Here is a 21,651-nt window from a genome sequence, read left to right as displayed (position 1 = left end):
AACTGTAAAGTGGGTGAGATAAACGTCTAATCTAAACCTATATCTAAGGATGGGAGGGAGCTATGACTAGCAAATAATAATAAGGCAGTCCTAGTGGAGTCTGTTAAAATAAAAGGGCCTATACTAATAAACCTATTGCCAATCCTTACCGCTATGCTACAAAATAGTGTGGGGTAATAGTCACCAGAAAAGAAATGAGTGTTCACAAAATGATAAGTCAGCATGTTATGGCCGTGCTCTCCCTTCCCCACGTTTTTAGCACGGGACAAGGTGGGACTCTCGACTACAGCACAAGATTACAGTTCCTTTTCTCAGTATCGGGGCCTTCTGTGCTTAAGTCTCTTCTCGTGCAGTCGCCTGCTTCAGAGAACCTGATACGGCAAAACAACAAAATAAAGTGTTCCTCCAGGTAATCCTTACGTGGGGTGGCTACCTGTCACCCTTGAATTCCACTCAGCCGGGCTCTGATCCTTCTCGCAATTGACAGCCTCCCTCAGTCGGGTTCAGACCAGCCACTCACTGTGGACATCCTTCAGTCGGGTTCACACTTACCATCACAATGTTCATTGGTGTTTTAACACTATGCAGGAATCGCTTCCCTTGGTTTTCCAGCCCCCAGTCATGCTTTCACTTAAGCCTCCAGTCAGGCTTTCTCTTAAACCCTCAGTCAGGCCTTCTCTTAGCCCCCAGTCAGGTTTCACACATTCACAGTTCGCACAGTGTTTCCTTCAGCCAGGCGCAAACGCCTGTTTCACAATGTCAAAAACTTCGGCAATGGGTTAAGGACTTTCGATTGTACAAGGGAGTTGGCTCCACCCTAAACTGTCTATACTGGCCTTCCCTATGGCCTCTTGGTACTCATTGGTTTCTTTCTTCCTAATATTCGATAGTCTCTTTATTCAAAAGAGGGGTACCAGCCGGAGACCTTTGACTGGACGCCCTTGTATTGCCGTACAACATTATCTCTGGTACAAATGTGTTCACAAAAGATCTCTTGTCTAATTCTCTTCTTACTGTCATTGGCAATTCCTTTGCCGGCAGGAGCCAAGGACAGTACCATGATGGCAACCTCATCTCCCCGTCCTGGCTATCAGTGTGGGAGGGTGCCATGTACCGCTGCGATCCGTCACACCATGTGCAGCTGCAATTCCGGGTCTTAAGTTTCTTTCATCAGAGTTTATGCGCGCCTGGGTTGAAAAGGGCAAGGGCAACTCCCTCCTTGACGTCCTTTCAGGTCTTGTTGCCTTTCTTCACCATTTGAACTGCCGTCCTAGAATGGCTACTTCCTCATGCGTTTGCCATTGCTCGGAGTGTGCTCTTGTGCTCTGCCTTTTAGGGAAAGGGTAGTCAGGTGTGTGTATTTGTCAGTAATTGTCTGACTCTTGTTTTGGGACATGTCAGGTAAACGGCGCGGGTTTTAGTTCATTGTCGTTCACGCTGTGAGAAAGTGTTCATGTTGGAACACGCTGTGAGAAAGTGTTCATGTTGGAAATGGTGGGGGGTAGAGTTTCTAAGTATCCTACTGGGTAGGCTGGGGAAAAGGTGTCATAAGGAAGCAGATACAGCATCTCATCCTTCGGTGTCCCACTTCCACTCCCCAAAGACCCCCCATCCAGGTGATCCTCCTGTACTGGTCCACCCCCAGGAACTGGATCCAGTAACGATGGCTGTGCCCTGGCCACCGGGATGACAGATACCCGGGGCTAGTGGGTGACACACCTTCAGGTTTCTCACATTTGGAAATGCTCGACTTTCATAAGTGCGGACTCAATTTCTGGGGTTGCTCATTAATATGCCTGAATCGTTACTCCCATGTTCTCCAGGGGAATTAAATATTCTTTGTAAACTTTGCCTCTTTTCAATGATGTTTTGATCCCCCTATACAGCCTTCACAACTCAATCCAGAACTAGCATAATAATTAAGGTGTACACCTGACGGATGCGGGCATTACGGGTCATGTAATGTCCTAGGACCAAATTTGTGAGTGCCTTAATGTGAGCCCTGGGAAATTATCAGACCCTGTTTTCTCCCCCTCCTTGAGGAGTTTATTGCTATTAGCAGCAGGGCATTCTTACCCGGGTGCTAATCGTTTTTTTGTTGTTTTTTTAAAGTTGAGAAAAGGCATTGTCTTCAACTTCTAATACACAAAGTCCATGTCACACACTGTATTGTCAGAACAGTGACACACTGTGTTGTCTGAGTCACATTTGTGTTACAGTCATGGTGGTAGTTCTGCAAAATGTACACAGATGGTGGCTCTCTGTTATTCAATTCCGTTTTTTTCTTTGAAATGGTCACTTGCATGAATCATGGTCGATTTATTTCTCATGAGTTTAATTACTTGTCTATCCTATTTTTTTTGGGGGGGGTGGGCGTTCAAACTGGGATTTGTAATATCAGAAAAATTATTAAAAAAACATACAGTACCGTCTCCTCCTGTTCATATCATAACATTCCATAATGGTCAACTCGTGAACTTTACAGCTTTTTGTAATCTTATTGCTGTATACAGAAAACTCTGGACTGTTTTTTTTTATAAGAAAATATATTCAAATCTAATCATTTTCAACACATGTACAGTTTTTCTGATTTATTATTTCTAAAAACCACAATGCATTCAATCATACAAATTGTGTGCAAAGGAGGGGTTGCTAAACAGTGCTTGATTTTGAATGATACAACACCTAAGTTTATAGCTTGCTGTGGCAAGCCTTTGTTGGGAGTATATTTTCAAATGTACATTTTACATAATTTTGTGGACATGAGTTACATTGTTTGTTGCAATGTCTCAAAAATGTTTTCAAACCCTTATTGCATAGTCCTATTTCATTTGTAACATATCATACAACTTCCCTCAAAATCGGTTATTCTATCAAATCTTTATTTTCTTTCCTTAAAAAACATTAATCTGATAAAACAATGTCGACACTTGGGCATTTCGACTCTTCGTAGTAAAATCTGTTCATCCACCATGGTTTTGTTGAAAGATAAATAGGGCTTCATCAGGACAAAAGTTAATTTTATAAACATCTTGAATGAATCATTAAGCCCGTTAGCTACTTCATTGGGTTTCTTCTTCTCTCGTGCAGGGAGTATGGAGTAATCTTTGTCCTAACCATAATTGCTGCTTAACTTCTTGCATGTCACAGTTGAATCTTTTGATACTTTCTTTCCTGCTGATACTTATTCAGCGACCTCTAGATGTTTGAAGTCCACCTGATTTTTCCCCTCCTCATCCTATTCCTGCATCACCACTTGCTTGTTTCGTTTGAGGAGATGGCTGGCCGACGTGCGAGCAATGCCGGGGAACACTCGAACGAAACAAGCAAGAAATTGCAGCGATTAAGAAGACAAAGATTAAGCTGTACTCCCTGCATGAGAGAAGAAGAAACCCAATGAAGTAGCCAAGGGGCTGAATGATTGGTTTATGATGTTCATAAAATTAGCTATTGATCTGATTGACCTATTTATCTATCAACCAAACCGTGGTGGATGAACAGATTTTGCCAGGAAGGGCCGAAACACATGAGTGTTGACAATTTTGTACCCGATTGATGTTTTTTAAGGAAAGAACATAGAGATATGATGGAATAACCGATCTCATGGGAAGTTGTAAGATATGATGTTACATATGAAATTGGACTATGCAATGAGTGTGTTTGGAATTTTTTGGAAACATTACAACAATTAATTTACCTCATGTACACAAAAATATTTAAAATTAACAGTTGAAAATATACTCCCAACGAAGACTTGCCACAGCAAGCTATAAACGTAGGTGTTTTATCATTCAAAACTAAGCACTGTTTACTAATCCCTTTTTGCACACAATTTGTATGATTTAATGTGTTGTGGTTTTTAGAAATAATACATCAGAAAAACTGCATATGTGTTAAATGTGCCCATATTTTCTTAGAAATACAGTCTTGAAGTTTTCTATATACAGCAGTAAGATTACAAAAAGCTGTAAAGCTCAGGAGTTGACCATTATGGAATTTTAGAATATGAACAGGTATTTCTCGTGAGCAACGGGAGTGGGGTTCTAGCTGAAGACTTATAATTTGAAAATTGCAAATCCTTCATTTAAATGGTGGCTAATAATTTGGAGTATTCGCCTTTTACGATGGGGCGGACCTTTGGCTATGCGTCCAGGTGTTTTCCTATCCTCTTTGCGACGCACCGATTTGCGTCGTTCCGCAATCTCCACAATGCAGACGGTTCGGGCCGCACCGCCGCACCACCGCTCTGAGAATGCGTCCGGTCCGATCCTTTCTTTTCTTCTGTACTATGCCCAGCTTGGTTGCCAGACATTTCGTCGAAAATAAATGTCCGGACACCGCCCAGTTTAGCACCAAGTCCACCTAAAACACTGAACGAGAAAGGGGGAGCACTAAAACCAATAAAATACATGTTTTAGCAATTTTGTATGGTTTGCTATTGTTTATACTATTGAAATAAATGCTTTTGGACTTTCCGCAGCTAATAAAGGGACAACAAAACGAAATGGCCTCCAGTTTTCTCATCAAATGAGCTTGGTAATGAAAAATGTGTTTACAAGTGCTCGTGTGTGCAGTGGAGTCGTGAGCACCGCCACACTCCACTGCACGTCGCTGTAATTTGTGTAATGGCGTATTGATGTTTTTTCCCCTGCATTTGGGAGCATGAGCCTTGCTATTATTTCGGCAGCGAAATCCCATCAGTTTGGACTGCGGTTTTCCTGACTTTCGTCCTTGAGGTGGCTGAAGGATTTCTCCACTGTACAGACGATGAAATGAATGCCAAGTCCCAGCAAACATGAACTGGCTGCACCCAGCCTTCGTGCTGATCAGCTGAGAAAGAGCGGAAATGACGTCAAGCAGCATCTGCAGGTCTTAGCGGTAGGAGCCGGAAGTGCGACCCTACTTGAAGTGAGCCGGTGGGAGAAGTAGCCTCATTCCTACACATCGGAGGCCCGGAGGGCTTCGAGGCAAAGGGCTTTGGGACAGGGCCCCGCCACTAATGTGGGCCTCCGCACACGTACACACACAGCACACAGAGTTCAAGTACATCCATTGTGTATACTATCGGAGTCCAGGTGCACTGCAATTTACCTGTCGTGACCAGGACTGCCTGTGATTAGCGTGACCAGATTAAATAAAAATAAAAAACAGAACAGGCCATAGGCACAGAAGTAGGACCACAATAAAACGGTAGTAACACGAGCATCTCATCTCATGTGGCTCTCTGCATGGCATGAGGCACCATGGCCACGACTTAGTAAGGGCTTGCAAAGTGCTGTGTACTGCACGGCTCTCCATGTTCAGTTCTGCTCTACACCTGCCTATGTTCTCACTGTCGCCTGCCCAGGGTCTGGTACTTCAGCGTAGGTGAAGGTGAGGATGACGGCAATCGTGATGATCCTAAGGACTGTGGTGGTGGGAACAGACGCGCACCAGCGTCACCAGTGCCATTCACTTTGTTACTTATTCTGCACAGACGTCCACCATCAGTTTGGTAAGGGTCCAACAGCAAACTGCCAAGTGCCGCCACAGAAGAGTTTTTGGTGACCCCTGAGAGATTTGAGGTCTAAAATGATTTAAAATTCTGTGTCTGCTTCTTATTGAGAACATGATGCAATCAGGGGAAGGACTGAGTACCGATGCAGCTCACTTTGCCCATGACAGTGTGGAAGCGTGCTAGGATGGAGAGCCTAAGACGGCATGCATGGATATGGTCACATGACCTTGACAGAAAGAATGGAGCAGCAGATTCTACATGGCCTTCTGAGCAATGCCAAACACTGCCCCGGCAGCCACTGCAGAGAGCGGGTGTGTCATGGTCACCAGGTTAGCTGCCGGTCAACAAGATTGGCTGCTGTCGTGACTGATGTCCCAGGTGAACTAAGGGGCCTGCCTCCCCGTGGGTCCGCCAGAGCAATGAGAATTGAACTCTCTGGCCAACCAATGGGGCAAAAGTTATGGCAAAGGACGCCACCACCAGGCAGTATCTAGCTGACAATAGAGGAGAAGGTACTTGCACAAAATAGACCCAGGAACAAGACCCGCCATCCCTGGCTCTACCTGTGCCACTCTGGAGAGAAGTTAGGCCGATGGGGTGGGTGGAAGGAAGGGAAGGAAGTACCTAAGCCCGGTCGGAACGAGGACACAGCTAGGGAAAGAATGCTGTTCCCAGGGGGCACAAGGGCACGGTTAAGTACAAGGAACACAAGAAAAGGAATCGGGGGGGGGGGGGGCAATACCAAAGAGGAAATCCAAAAACGTTCCAGAAGCCAAAATCCAAAGTCCAAGTTCCAAAGAATTCAAGTGTCCAAATCCAAAAGTGTAGTCCAAGGGCAATCCAGTGGTCCAAAAAGCAATTAGTGGCGTAGTGCCAAAATCCATAACACTCCACTCACCAAAACAGCTGAGAAGCAATGAACAGTAGCCTAGAGGCGTTTAACTAGCCCAGTGTTTCCCGATCGTGCGTCATCGCATGGCGGTTAAGTCGTCACGTGATTGTGGGCACCGATGCCCCTGCAGTGGCGTAGGAGTCGCGCTCGTCGTGGAGTGTCGGCGAGTCTCCAGTGAAGCCGTGAGTAAAGCTGCAGTGCCCAGGCGCAACGCCATTCAGGTAGGAACACCGGTCCATCACATGGTAAGTTGGAAGAACATGGTGGCTGCCAGTTAACAGGCGGTCTGCAGCGTTCTTCACTTCTTGCAAATGTCTGACCAGATAGTTGGCATGGCGTGCTTGTTGCCCTTGGTTGCATAATCAGACCTGGAGATAGCTGTGTTAACCCATTGGAACCCAGTTACCTAGCAAGGCGGAAAGATCAAACAATGCAGCCTCCGAGGTGTCTCCAAGTAGTCGCAACTGACAAGACAATGAACAGTGACTGTGTTCAAACTCAGCACTTTATAAATCAGTGATAAATAAATAAATAAATAAATAAATAAATGACTGCTGGTCCAGAAGAAAGCCCAGATTTTGTGGTGCCAGCTGCAACAGATTCCAAAACAAGAAGGCCACACGGAAGACTTCCACGGATTAGAGCATTGGCTGGAAACATCAACTGCAATCTTTGGCTTAAGTTGATCAGCAAACTTCGGATCATTAACCCCATGAGTCAGGAGATAAAGCGTCTAACTGTGCGGTGTGTAAGTGGCATAGCGGCACAGCTGAAAAGGAAACCTAATCATGCCGGAGATTAATTAGGTTTCTGTTTCCAGGTCTTGTTCTGTTCTTACCAGTGGTGCGTTTCCATCATTTCTGACCTTTAAAAAATAGCAAATAACCGTGTTCTTCCGGCGGGTACAAGAGATTCTGATTGTATTACTGCAGACAGGGCGTGCACAGTCTCTCTCAACCACTACTGTGCCTACACCCTTTAGAAATGCAATGCACAAACAGTACAAATTGAAGCTCATTCCTAATGGCACGAGATCTAGAACTGGGAGGAGCTTAGGGTGTGATTCCAGAGCTTGGGACCCAAGGCAGAGGAAGACCACGCTTCCATTCATTTACTTATCGACGACTCAGAAAGTTGGCGAGCCTTCTGCATGTCCATCTAAGGAAGGGAAGTTCGTTCTGCTTCATCTGACCTTTTGAAAGTGCCAAATGCACCGGCCTCCTGCCACATTGACTGGAAAGATGATGCTTTCGACACAGAGAATATTTGCAACCTCAAAGTGCTGTGGGAGGCCTAGTCTCTCAACATGGTGAATTCTGGGTCCCCAGGCACCGGAAGTGAGGTTAACTTAGCATCTGAGAAGTAAATGGAGCCTCTACATTGACTGACCTCGTCCTGACCCACCCAGTCCGTCTGCGTTCATGGAATTCTGGTACCTGTAGTTCTGCATTTACGATAACAAGCAAGAATGGCAAGAAAGGAACAGATCAAGGGCCATAATCATCATTGAAATACTTCAGGTGTCAAAAACATCTCCCTAGAAATCAGTGAAATATAACAAGCATGGTGGACTAGAGCTATCGAATGAACGTAATTTACTGAAACTTTGTTTTCTACATTTCAGCAATACAGAACCCATACATTGAGCACAGTGTCCGCCTGCGTTCCCAGCCACCTGATTGGCTGGATCCCTGCCAGGGTGCTAATCTCCCTTGGCATGTCTCAGGATGGAAACTAGCCTAAGGACAGCAGAAGTACCATTATCAAGCCCCTGCATGTGTTTGATGTCAATGGTATTTTTACATTTTAATGATAAATGGGGATCCACAGTTCACAACCTTCAAAGTGCTGTTCACTCAAGACCAGTACCACACAAAGAAAACCCCAGTGTTCTGGGTCCAAACGAGGTTTGCCTCGGAGCTTAGCCGAGCGCTTATCGGGAGCATGTCTGCTTCACTGCGCCGGACCCTAGATCGTTTCTGTTGCATCACTTCTAGATAGGTTTCCAAGCCGGTAAAATAAACACTGAGATGGGAACATTCGCTCTCGTTCAGTTATATCCGGGAGTTTAGGTTTCAGCCTAAAAGTGGAATTCCTAAGATTAATACATGATGGCAGTGCTTTAAGATTAGTGGTGACTATGAAAAGCATTGTGGCACCCCACGGGACGTGATGTGAAAGGGACCCTCTAACTGTGGCACGTAAATGGGCAACATTGTGTCAGAGAGCGTGGACAAGCAGCGTTTCGAGGCTGTACCTGACCTGCCAATGGCCACTGACCAAAGTCTTATGGCTTGATCACATTGAATGCTGTAGGTCAGTCTATATCATGTCTACATTGCGACCACAGTGTATTTGAAGACACGCGTGCTACACTGGCAAGACTTTTCAGTCCATTTGAGTCCTGAAGCTGCTCTTGACGGGGTGCAAAATCTAAGATGATCTAATATGGGGTTGAAATTGAGATATCAAGATTTGCTGTAGGATCTTTGCCATAAAGGGAAGGTTTTCTTTGGGAGAACATTTTCATTGTTTAGGTATCACAGCTTCAACAAACAACTTCTACTCGCTATTAGAAGGCCAGGCTTCAATCACCAGCTTCTTTAACACTTGCTGTTTGTGTTGCACTGCTTCGATAACTTCTGACACAGCTTCTACAGTTTCTGGCTTCTTAGGGACTGTTACCCTTCCTATGTGCAGGTGTCTCTGGTCCAGCCACAATGTTCTGGAGCCCCCCTCGCTCCTGAGACCCACAGCCTGACATATGCTCCTCACCTCGGTCTCCAGCACGTTCTCTGTGCAGCAACCACAGCAATCTGGCTCAGATGGGGAAAGACAGCTCTCCTGCATGCCTTCCACTGCACAACCTCTGAACTTCAGAGTTTGGGGGAACAGAACCCTGTCATTACAAGCAGGTGAAATCTGATGTCACCACGTTCCAGCGTCCATTCTATTGCCCCACTTCTTCTTCATTTGCCAGCCTTGTGCCTTCTTCCATATGGTTCTACTGCTACAGCATGCATTCGGTCATAGTTCCAGCTCCTTCCAATCGCCTGCACCTGAGGGGCCCTTCATGCCTCCCAGGTTCCTTTAGGTGTGGGCTGTTAGGCTTGATTGCCTGACTAATGCTACAGCATGCCTCTTCAGCCCTCTTCCTGATACCAGTAGTCCTGGGATTATGGGACTTGTAGTCCTATTCAGCAAAGTTAGCTCTTTTAACTTCTGCAGTTTGGCAAATAGTTATCGAAAGTGTGGTTTTACGATGAACATTAAACCGGGGGGTTTCCCAGTCTTCCTTGTCTGTCCCCCCATGTGATCCTCCCGCAGGGTCAAAATCATGAAGTTTCTGCCTGTTTCTGGCCACATGAGAGGGTTCCCAGACCAGGTTTCTGGGAGGAAGCATCACTGATTTATCACAGTCCCCACCCACTTACTTCCTTTAAATAAACATCTATAGAAATACCTGACATTAATATTCCTTATTTGCCTTTCCTACATTCACATGAAATACTTGAGAAAGCTCTGCTCTTTAGAAAGCTTGCTCTCTCTGGCGGTATTAAGTGTAATAGTTCTGTGGCCTGACTTGTGCTTGTGCACTCTTGTCTGAACACAGACGAGGGTTGAAGTGGTCTTGGGGGCAGCTCTTGCCAAGCTCTAGAACAGTGTCCTCTTGCTAGACTACTTTTTTTTTGCTGATATATGGATTGACGTCAATTGCATGTCAATGTATCCTATTTTAATTTGCAACTGACAGTGCTTTAAGACAGTGCTTAAAGACTTTGATGACCTATATTTCATCATTAATTAAAACATTCATTTATGCTGAGGAGTTTGCTTCTAGGACCAAATTTCTTAAGAAATACTTAAGGGGTCATTATCGGTTTGGCGATGCGGTAATAGTGCTGGTAAATCCATTACCGGCAGTTTTACCACACCATCAAACCACAGGTTTGCCATTGGGGTCACTGATTTACCTCCAGCCACTAAGTGGAGGTAAATCAGGACCCCACCAGAAAACAAATTCAGATATTACTGCACCGGTATTACCGATGCTGGTAATACCGGCAACCCCCTCAATGGAGTCCATGGAATGGGGATTTACTGCCAATTCCGCCACATGTAATATCCCAGTAATACCAGGCTACCAGGCAGTTTAAACGGTAGGTAGGTTTCCAGCCAGAATTACCGGCAGGCATATTGGCAAACTTATAATGAGGGCCTTCATTCTCCATCCGAATATGGACTTTCTCATTAAAATTGTGGGATATCAGCTTCTTGCTTTTAGGGAAAGAGCGGCGTCTCACTGAAATTTGAATTGATTTTGACTCTGCTTATTCTAAGCAAGTTGAGGAGTCTACCACAGATAAATGGTGGCTCAGCTCACTGTTTAATCCTCCTGCTCCACTAAAATGACCTACGTCTTGCATACTTTGTACATTAATGGTGATGATAATTGCGCGATGTAAGAGTTCCAGAAACGTGTGTGTTAATTCTTGTTGATAGTGAGGCCTGTGAGTTGCTTTCAGGGAGTGAGAGGTACCTGCTTAGGCTTTCCACCTTAATTTACTGTTTTATTTGAAATAATCTGAGAAAGAACTTAAGTGGTTGCTTCTAACAGCAACTCCAAAGCCGCGGTTCTAAACAACATAGACAGTTTCAGTAAGCCGGAAGAGGCGAGTGTAAGCACAAGAGGCTTTTATGATTCTATGCATTTAATTGTTGCCTCTTTTTAGGCACAGTTCTTTTCCCCACTACTTTCATACTAAATTGTGGCATTTGAGAGTCTAATTCAGGGACTGAATCATGGCCAAAGTGACCACACTGATGTTCTATATCACATGTTATGTCTTCTGAATGTTTAGTTTTGTAAAGGGGTTTAACCAATTATTAGGCAATAATAACTTATCTCAGTCACAATCATTTTACATGCAAGTGATTTTTAAGTTCTGTGATACTGCAACTCTGCAAAGCTTTCTGAACCTTTTGAGGAGCACTGGAAAGAATCTCTAGAATATGCCACATACTATGAGTAGTGCTCGGCACCTGAGGAGGAAGCTGTAGGGCATCAATATCTGCATTTAGTTATTTATATCAGACACACACACATCAAAATGGCCATTACATTCTCCCAGAGGGACAAGGTTGTCCAAAACCACAAGCAGGGTTAATATTATGCACACAAATGTGACAGGAACATTCGTATTCAAGCAGTGAGGCGGCAGGGAGTGAGTAATGTGCTTGTGTTCTGCAGATAGTCTGGATTTAGAGCATCCAGAGGCATGGAAACTCCTCTTCTGAACACCTGTGAAGATCTGCTCTCAAATCTTGACTCTAACTCTCCCTCTGTCCTCATTCTACTCGACCTCTCCTCTGCCTTCGAAACGATGAACCATAACACCATGATCGCACATCTCCATGATACCCTGGGCATCACTGATCAGGCCCTAGTATGGCTAACCTCGTTTCTCTCCAACTACCCATCCTAGGTAGAATTGGGGTCTTTCATCTCTCCTATCACCCTCTCTACTTGCAATGTCCCCCAGGGATCTAACCTGTCCACCTACTTTTTCAATGGCTACATGGCCGTCTGGCCCGTATGATAGCCACCTTCATCTCCAACGTTCATTGTTACGTGGATGACTCGCAGCTCTCCTTCAGGCTACCCTTGGTCTTTTCCTCACTCGTAGCTGACTGTCTACAATTCAGTTGTGGTGTAATGCAAACAACCTCTGCCTCAATGTCAGCAAGACAGAGATTGTCCTCATCGGGACCCCTGCTCCCACCTTCCTTCTTTCTCACTAGCCAGCCACCCTTGGCCCTGCGCTCTCACCTACAAACAAGGCAAAAAACCTGGGGGTCATCTTCGACTCCACTCTCTCCTTCTCGACTCACATCGCGGACATCTCTAAAAAGTGTCATTACCAACTGCACCTTCTCAGAGGTATTCTACCTTTTCTCACCTTCCCCCAGAGGCTCACCATCTCCAGAGCCCTGCTCCTCTCTAGGCTTGACTACTGCAACAACCTCTTTCTCAACCTACCCTCTGTCCTCCTCAACTCACCCAGAACAGAACTGTGAGGCTTATCCATGGACTCAAGCCCAGGCACTGGATCTTTCTGGTGCTGAAATCCCTTCACTGGCTCCCCGTGGCTGCAAGGATTAAGTTCAGGACCCTTTGCATTGTCCACAAGGCTTTCTGGGGCCTGGGCCCATTTTATCTGCAATGCTCTCTTCCTAAATATTCGTCTTCCCGATCCCTCCACTCGTCTTCCTCGAACTCTGCGGGTGAGCCGCTTCTGCAAGCAGAGACTGGGGGGGGATGGGGGAGATCTTTATCCCCTGCATGTGCCGACCTTGGGAACAGCCTCCCTACCTCTCTCCACCTTGAACGGATCTCCTTAAATTCCAGAAACTCCTCAAGACTTTCTTCTTTGCCTCCTCCTCCTCCTCTCCCCCTTCCCTGCTAACCACCTATTCCTGCTCTTTCTGCTCTCTCGCTCTCTCTCCTCTACTTCTGCTCAGTTTCGCTGACTGGCTGCCTGGTGTACTTCAGAGCCTCACCGGTCCCAAGCTTTCCTCGCCAGTCTCATGCACTTGCCTCCGGGCCTTGCACTTGCCTCAGCACTGCTGCACTTAGGTTATGACCCATGAGAGTGGCATCTCTCTGTACTTAACCCATGTTCTGATGGGAATGGGCGCACTTATCCCTATTCCGCCCCTACACACTTCCCTTTCTGTTCACCTGCATAATCTGAATGTACCATGCCTAGTAAGATTGTTTGCCTTCCCCTCCCATGCATAGTTGCACTTTGAAACACTTGTGTATAAGTGCATAATAAATAAACAATCAATCTATCAATCAATTGAGTAAGAGTCTGGCGGTGGAGTTGGGCTCTTTGTGCACTGCCAGGTCCCTCCTACTTCTTTAAGACCCTCTGGTTGAGGACAGTCAGATGAGTCCATCGTATAGAGCTGATGGACTCCCTCGGTCCTCAAATGCTAATATGTGGTATGGGAAACATCTTCAGAGAAAGGTCTATCAGAGGTGGTCATTTTAAAGAGAGTTGGGTGTGTTGGATTCCAGTTGGCTTACAAGAGATAGGCAGCAAGTGTTTCTGGTAAGGATTGTGGTGCGGGGGATGCGCTATGTAGTCATTTCACAGATACATTTCAATAACTTTTGTTGAGAGTTGTCTTGGCTGTCTGGATTTAATTCAGTTTTTATTTTTTGTAATGGTAGGCTTGTTAATTCACTAAACAAACAAAATGACACATATATTGTTCAACGGTGACCATCTCCACCTTCAAGGTGGAGAAGAACACAGAGAGGTTTGCCCTGGATTCCCGCAAACTATTTGAACCCATAACAATGCAACTATATTATATAATATATAATCCTTTTAAATGCAAAACCTTTTACCACATTCAGAGCATGATGAAAAGGTGGGTGGCTTGTAAAAACATCGTCTAAAAAGATAATTTCTTTTTTTACCGTCTGAAAATCTTAAATTGTCCCATTTTAATTTTACACATTAAGATGCAATATTCACAAGATGTAGGAATGTATTTTCCTGGAGGGACCGCAGCAGTGCCAGCGATCAGTCATTAATCACCAGGTCGTAACCGTTTCTAGCGACTCATTGTTTTCAGCAAGCGGTTTGCCATTTTATGCTAATTTGCAAGTAGGCTCTTGGCTTCGCCGCTGCCCCTCATTGTTCAGGTATTGCCCTTTCCAGAATAAGACCATTTTCAAAATGATTTCCATTCACGCAGGCACTTGGGATTTTTGTGAACTTTATTGGTGATTAATGCACACAGCCCTTTTCAATCACACCAGCCCACCTGATTTATATTAATCAATATTCCACCCATGGCTTCTAGTCTTCTGCTCCCTTTAACCACAGTCATGGATAGTCATGGAGGTTTGGAAAAGTCTCGGTAGGATAGCTCAGGGGCAAAGTGCTCGCCTTGGAAGCAAGACGACACAGAGCAACACAGGTTTGATCCCCGGGTCCGCGCTTAGAAACCTCTGGGTATTAAGCGCGTTATAAATAACCTACCATATCAAGTAAGTGGGTCAAGTGTTGGCTCATGCCCACGAGTCTGTCACCTATGGAATGGGCACACGCTCGACCAGTCACAGAACAACTATCTATCAACTTATATGTTGTATGTATTGATCACGATGCCATTACATTCTGAAGTGTTGAAGATCAAAGTGATTCTGATGCTGTCAAATGCAAGATACTTTTGAAAACAGGGGCGGCCATATATACAGAAGTGGTTCTTTGTATAGAAAGGGACTCCATTTAATCCTATGTCCCGATAGTATAACTATTGCCAAAAAGAGTTGCCACACGCAGCTCATGCTGAGAGTATGTGAATTAATCAATGGTAATTTTCCAAGGTTAGTTATTGTGCTGTTTTTAATTCAATTATTAAAGAAGGGCATGTATTTTGAATCTTTGAAAAGTGTGCTAAAACCCTAACCAAAACAGTTGGATGTGACACTGTAGAATATACTGTGTATATCTTCTCGCAATCTCCACTCTGCCTCCTCAACTACTCTTGTGGCTCTCAACCTCCCTGAGCTTCCTCTCCTTCTCTCTTCTTGCTCCACTTGCATGGACTACTCTTCTCCTGGACATCCGAGAAACAGTCCACATGGATTTGCTCGAAACCAAACTAAAAGCCTACCTCCTCACCTCCGAGTTAACCTCTTAAGCACCTCTCCTCTACCTGCTAGCTAACATTTTTCCCTCTCCTCTAACCTGCCTCTGTCCCACACATCTTCTGCCTACACTCTAGCACTTCACCCATCATGGTCACATAGTCACATCCCAAGCACAGCTGGCCGTACCACCTACCTGCAGTAAAAAATGTCCAATCTTGGCTGTTCTTAATATATTTATGTTCACCCATGTATTGTCCCCGTTTACAGTTCCATTTACTCCCCTAAACAACCTGGTCAGAATGTCCCTCATACACACTGCTTCCCGTCAAATCAGATTCCTTATCTATTGTAGGTTCTTTAGTGATCAAAACAGCATTATTCCTCTTCTATATAAATAAATAAATAAACATTGCTCATGCCATGAACATGAGAGGCTAGGTGTCTGTCCACATTTTAACAAAGCTTGTTGACTTGGTTGCCGTACCTGTGATTCTAATACCAATAACAAGTTTCCTAATACAACTTGCTAATAGTAGAATATTTCTCCCCAGATCACTTAAATAAAAGTGATAACCTCCCTTCCACCCCCTCCACACTGACACATATACATCAGCTGAAAATAATCAGTTTGCGACTTGTCAGAAAAGATTTAAATAGACTACTTGGGTATTACCCGATTTGATAAAATGTAATTGATCGAAGCGTACATTTTACCGAATTCGCCCAGTACCATTCGATCGATTTGATTCGATCAAAAGGGTAATCAATAACGAACATGGGAAGCAGGTATTACGGGGGTGTCCCCCACTCTCCATGGTTGGTATTGATGGCCTTGGGAGATTGCGGGCGTGTCCCTGGCTTCCTGAGAATTGGAGGTGGGGGATGAAAAAAAAAGAGAAAAGGGGACCATGCAGTGTCCGATCCCACCCGCGTTAGAGGGACGGAACTGATGCTGCAGTGTCAGGAGAGGCAGCCTACGTGCAAAAGGTAAGTGGTGGGGTTGGGTGGATGTTTTGGGACAGTGGCAGGGGCATATATTTGCGGGGTTTGGCCACTGTGAAATTGTATTCACAGCAAAATTGACTACAGTCAATTCCGCCACAAAAAATTCTGCCACAGTCAAATCACACAGATCCGAGCACTTGACCAAATGGTGCTTTTATTCCAAAGGTCCTTTATCAAACAGTAGTCCTTTCAAGTACTTTATATGAAATGGGGCGAGGAAAGGTCACTTCTATTACACTTTAGTTAAAGAATAGGAGGTTTATCTCTATGATTTGTAATCCCTTATACCCATCAACATTAATATCCATTGCTTTTTATGGTTCCATACTCTATTTAACCACCCACTTAGTAAACATGCAAAGTTTATATTTGTATCAAGTGCTCAATTGTAATCTATGTGATCATAAGGTCAGTTCTCCACATGTTTTAAATAAAGATGGTTGCTCAGGTCTTTGTCCTGCCTGCAGCTCCGATAAACCTGTTTCTGTTCCCTTGCTCTTTTGAACACCATGATGTATACTATCTTGGCTAGTGTATGTCTTGGGGTGCAATGTCAAATGAATGCGGGCTCTTACCTTGCTGCATGTCACATGGTTGGAGCCCGTCAAGCCCTTCTTTGATTCTCTGCATTTTGTTGATGTGGTTTTCCTTTTCCATTACAAGTTCAGGACTACAAGTCTAAGAATTCAAATAGATAGCAAAGTGTGCATCAGCTCCATCTGCGTGTTTTTTTTTTCTTCAAAAGAATTCTGTATAATTTGCACATAAAAATAACATAGACATTTTTGTCTACACTGGAAAACACAGTTGTCCGTGAATTTGTTAAGGGAAACCGTGGGTAAACACTGATAAACACAGATCTTGACATTTTTTGAAAATCCCTGAAAACCCACCAGAATGGGAAAACATAAACATTGTACACAGGAAACACAAGATATATATATTTCCAACTACGAGCCTTTGTCCCCACTCACTGCAATGACATGTCTTTGATTTTCAGGAAACGGTCTAGGAATCAGAGTGATTGGTGGAAAAGAGATCCCGGGCAATGGAGAAATTGGGGCTTACATTGCAAAGATCCTTCCTGGGGGAAATGCGGAGCAGACCGGCAGACTCGTTGAAGGTAAGGTGACCATATATAGTGTGATGTAATAAGCGTTTAATGTAGTGGGTGATGGTCACACAGTGCCAAGGCTTGTCCTGGGAGAGCATTTTGTACCCAGTCCTGGTTTTCCAGATCAAACAGGAAGAAATCTCATTAGTATTTGTTTGAAAGCAAATGTGTGTTGACTCCAATTTCCTAATCCACACCACGGGTAGTAATGAGATAGGAGGCAGTGGTGTACTTTGATATAGCGTGTGCTTCCATGGCCGACTCATAGCATTTTCTAATACTTTGCAAGTGAGTGGTTGTGTACTGAGCTTGAGATGCTCCCAAGTAGATCCTAAGCAGTGTGGACGCCTGATAGAATGCAATATATTTGGACTTCCCAGTTTGGCCCTGCAGTCATGAAGGAATGAGATTCATCAAACCTTCGGCTGTCTAGCACGGTTGAGGTCACAGTATAATAGAGTGGAACGGTGGCGGGGATAGTGAAGGATGGTTAATGTGGGGACACCAGATGTCAAGCGTAGGACGCTGCTTGGCTACGCGTCTATTCACCACCATGACTTGATATCCCCTCCCACCAAACACCACGCGGTTGCGATAAGTAATTCCTAATCAGAAGATGCATTTGCATGCCGATGATGGAGGGCTTCGAACCTGATCCCGAATTTCAGAAAGAAAATATTGCATTACACAAAGTTTTACAAACATGTTCTTTTATTTCATTAATGCATGTGCATACATTTTTTTCCAATATGTATTTGACCAACTATTTGGCACACAAATGGATAATCCATTGTTTGTCCTTATCAGCTGTGCTTGTATTTATATCCTTGTGTTTATGGCTGGTGTCAAGTTGGCTCACACTTGAACAGATATGAGATCATGGTGAGAAGACCATATAATCTGTCGTCGGCGTTTCACCTCCAAAATCTTTATGGTGGACAGTTTGGTTGTGGCAATTTGATTGCTATGACACAAGACACACATAGATGACAGTGGCGAGAAACAGGCAGAGATAAGATGAAGGGGAGCAGAGAGTAGGGTCAGTGACTAGTGCAGTTTTGGCAGAGAAAAACCCCATTACATGAAATATGGCGATGGTAAAATTGTCACAACCAAATAGTCTACGACAAGTGTAGCAAAGGGAAAATCCCGTATCATTTCAATGTGTACACTTAATGTCATTTTAAGAATGTGTGTTCTTTATTGAACATGTTCGAAGTTGAGATATAATGGATGGATACGACACAGTTGTTCTAAGTAGCTAAATTGGTCTTTCTGTGTAACCAGGATTAACAACGGCCAATGAGATATTACATGCTTGTTGGGTAGGGCTTCCAGAAGCAACATGATTTGGCTAATGTTGGTCTGCACGGTTCCTGCTTCATTTAACAACAACAAGTAGTTTTCAGAAACTGAGTTCTTTACAGAAAATGGTTGCACCAATTACTTAAGTGACCAGTCGCTCCATCTGCAACACGAAGGATCAAATATTAATGACACAATCCTCATCGATATCCAACATCTCACAAAATCAGAATGAGCACTGCAAATTGGGAACACCTGGAAGATGTCCTTAATTATTGCTGGCTATGCGAATGATCATGATTGTCTATGCACTACGATGTTGAGCGCAGCGCTACTTTCTGAAAATGTGGAACACGAGTCGTTTGTGAATTAAATGGTTAAAGTAAAAATGCCGTACTGACGTCATTGTTGAAACATAGATTCTCTCCTAAACGTCTCGTCAACAATAGGCCAATAATGATCGACAGCATTATCCATGCTTTAGAAATATGAACTTGAGTTCTTGCAAGACCCTCTTGCTGGCCTGAACAGATTAAGGCCCCAGGAAGGCAGGCCAAAAACAGGTGAGGCTTCCCTACCTATGTTGTGCAAAGCCGAGGCATGTTTAAGCGGATCACCGTGAAATGATTGCATTTATTTTTATAATAAATGGGGGGAGATCCCCCACACCCCACCACATTTCCCCTACCATCACCTATTCCCTTACCCCACCCCCTTTTATATATTAATAAAAATGTACAAACATACCGAACCAATTTGATCAAAAGAATGCAGTCCTATCTCATTCGGTTATTTTGCATTTGATAATGTCTGCGGATTCGTGTTGAAGCATCATTAATCAGCTGTTCAGACCTGACAACTGTAACCATACTTCGTGTGCCTGGACAGAAGAAAAGATCCAATCCCTTCTCCACTCTGCAAACAGTGTGGTCTTCACCAGCATCTACCAAAAAAGGCATGATCACTCGTCTCCATTATTTCTGCACCTTACCTAGAAGTCTCGACTAAACCTTTGCAAACCATTCAACTGATTTCTGAATCACCCAAACTTCCACCAACTCACCCAGACTGTCCGATCCAGGAACAAGAGCAGAAGGTTGGCTTTAGGGCTGCGCGATTAGATTCTGGTTGATTGGTCACGGCAGCTATCTGAGCTTTTAAGGGTCGAAGGATCCAGAAGCTGAACGAAGGGTACATTGGTCTGTATAAATACTACTGGAGAATTACATTGGGAGTGACCTTAATGGGTGTGCTTGAAAAAGAATAAACTGCTAAAATGGAAAACAGTCTGAGAAATGTTTGGCAACGCAACTAGATGTAAACCTGCAGAAAAGGGGTTGTAGTACAAACCAAGACCGTAACCCCTTAAGTGCCAAGAACGAGTATGATTGTCCTTTTTGCATAGACTTGCATAATATCCTGGCAGTTATGTGCTCCAGGACATGCTTCGGAAATGCAGCAATTGTATGACACAAATGGATCTTACCGATGAAAGACTCTTTTTGGATGTGACGATCGATCAGGTGCAGGAATTTGAATTAGGGAACAGTCTCACAGTCATAGTGGCTTCCCGGGCGCCGATGTAATCAGACGCGTGAAATGCTTTGGTCATGTCCTATTGTCACTTTGCGTCTTGACCTATTTATCCCTATTTGCCCCACTTACCCTCTCTCCTCTACTGTGCTTCGACCTCTCCAATAGCACGCTCATTTTCTGGTGTGATGGTATCTTGAAGGTCCAACATACCAAATGCAGAGACATCCTATGGGTACACTCTGTAAGATCACCCATGTGACAGGGTTTGGTTCTTTTGAAAATTGCTCAACGATGACGCGGCCAAACGAGGAAACATTTGCAAGTGTCAAACCTCTGCAAACTTAAAAGAACATCATTGGTGAAAAGAATGGGGCCCTATACAATAAAAATGTGCATGTCACACAGTTCACAAAAGCATTCATAAGCCTTGGCTAGCTTTGAATCCTAACACTGTGCTCACTCCATTCTGTAGCTGACAAGTCCTCTGCCTTGTGTGATGCTTGCCTCCATTTCCATCAAGAGCACATTGCATTTTACTGATGGCATCACGTTCCCACAAGCGAAGTGCTAATATAAGACTGACAAAACCTGCCCCATATAGTAGGCTGTCAATAAGCAGTTTGTCCAGATTAGAATCCTGCTGTGGTGGGCGAATTGTTGCCCATATGTTTGAGACTGCAAACCCCACGATCGCTCACTATTGACAATGCAGGATAGGGCTGGTGGGAGTTGTAGGACTAAACATCCAGGGAGCTGCAGGTTGCCCACCAGTGGACTACTGCGACACCATGTTTGCAAGGCTTCCTACCAAGAATCTTGCCATGCACCGATCAGTCAAAACCATGCTGCCCGACATCTGTTCTCCCTGGCAAAGATCACCCCATTCCAGCACCGAAGGCATTCCACAGATTGCAAATTAAGGAAAGGCCAGAGTGTAAGATGGGTAGTCAGGTCCACATGCTGCAACCCATACTACCTTTCCAAAATCGTGTAACCATACTACCCTACACAGTGCACAAGGTCATGCTCTCGAACCTTTCTCAAATGCATGCCAGAAATTCAAGCAATTTAGAGGTGAAGCTTTATAGGTCACAGGAGTAATCATTTGGCATGTCTTCTCATCTAAACTCTGACATAAGCAAGGTATGGCAGTTGTTGTTTAGTACTTAAAGATATTTTTTTTATGACAGAGTGTACCTTAACGTGCTGTTAATCTTCCCAGGACACTTCAGCACCTCACCAGGATCCTATGTCTGACCCCCAACAGCCAACTGATGACTAGCCAAACACAAGGAACTGAAAAGTACCTAAACATTGCCCTATTGTTTTGGCCATTCCTTTCCTAGTCAGGTGGCGGCTATCTCCTGCCCTTGTGCCTTCATCAGCCCGACACATTTCCAGGTGTGACTTTGCCTACAGTGGTGAGTCGGACTCTTTAAGGACATTCTCATTCAATTGTATTCAAATTATAAGAAAAAGGCCAATCTTTCCCCATTTCTAGAGGAGTTTCCCACCTATCAAAAGGAACTAAAGGTGCTTGTCTGTCATCAGGAAGTATCAAAGAAAGAAGAGTCCTCAGTCCCAATCTAATTCTACTTTCCCCTACTGCTAAGATAATTATCTTAAAC

At 44.3% G+C, this 21,651-nt stretch overlaps 1 protein-coding gene across 7 annotated transcripts in view; it reads left to right on the top strand.

The window, feature by feature from the left end:
* The window catches only part of PCLO (piccolo presynaptic cytomatrix protein), an 854,190-nt gene that overhangs the window by 585,611 nt on the left and 246,928 nt on the right, over window positions 1–21,651 (top strand). For all 7 annotated transcript variants that reach the window (XM_069627816.1, XM_069627812.1, XM_069627813.1 and 4 more), the window contains one exon: window positions 17,069–17,191. In XM_069627816.1, coding sequence (XP_069483917.1) covers window positions 17,069–17,191 — 123 coding nt within the window. The remainder of the gene's footprint in view (window positions 1–17,068; window positions 17,192–21,651) is intronic.

The sequence above is a fragment of the Ambystoma mexicanum genome, chromosome 12 (assembly GCF_040938575.1).
Source record: "Ambystoma mexicanum isolate Mex_15411 chromosome 12, UKY_AmexF1_1, whole genome shotgun sequence".
In the NCBI taxonomy this organism is placed as follows: Eukaryota; Metazoa; Chordata; class Amphibia; order Caudata; family Ambystomatidae; genus Ambystoma; species Ambystoma mexicanum.
This window is presented reverse-complemented; position numbering and strand designations above follow the sequence as displayed.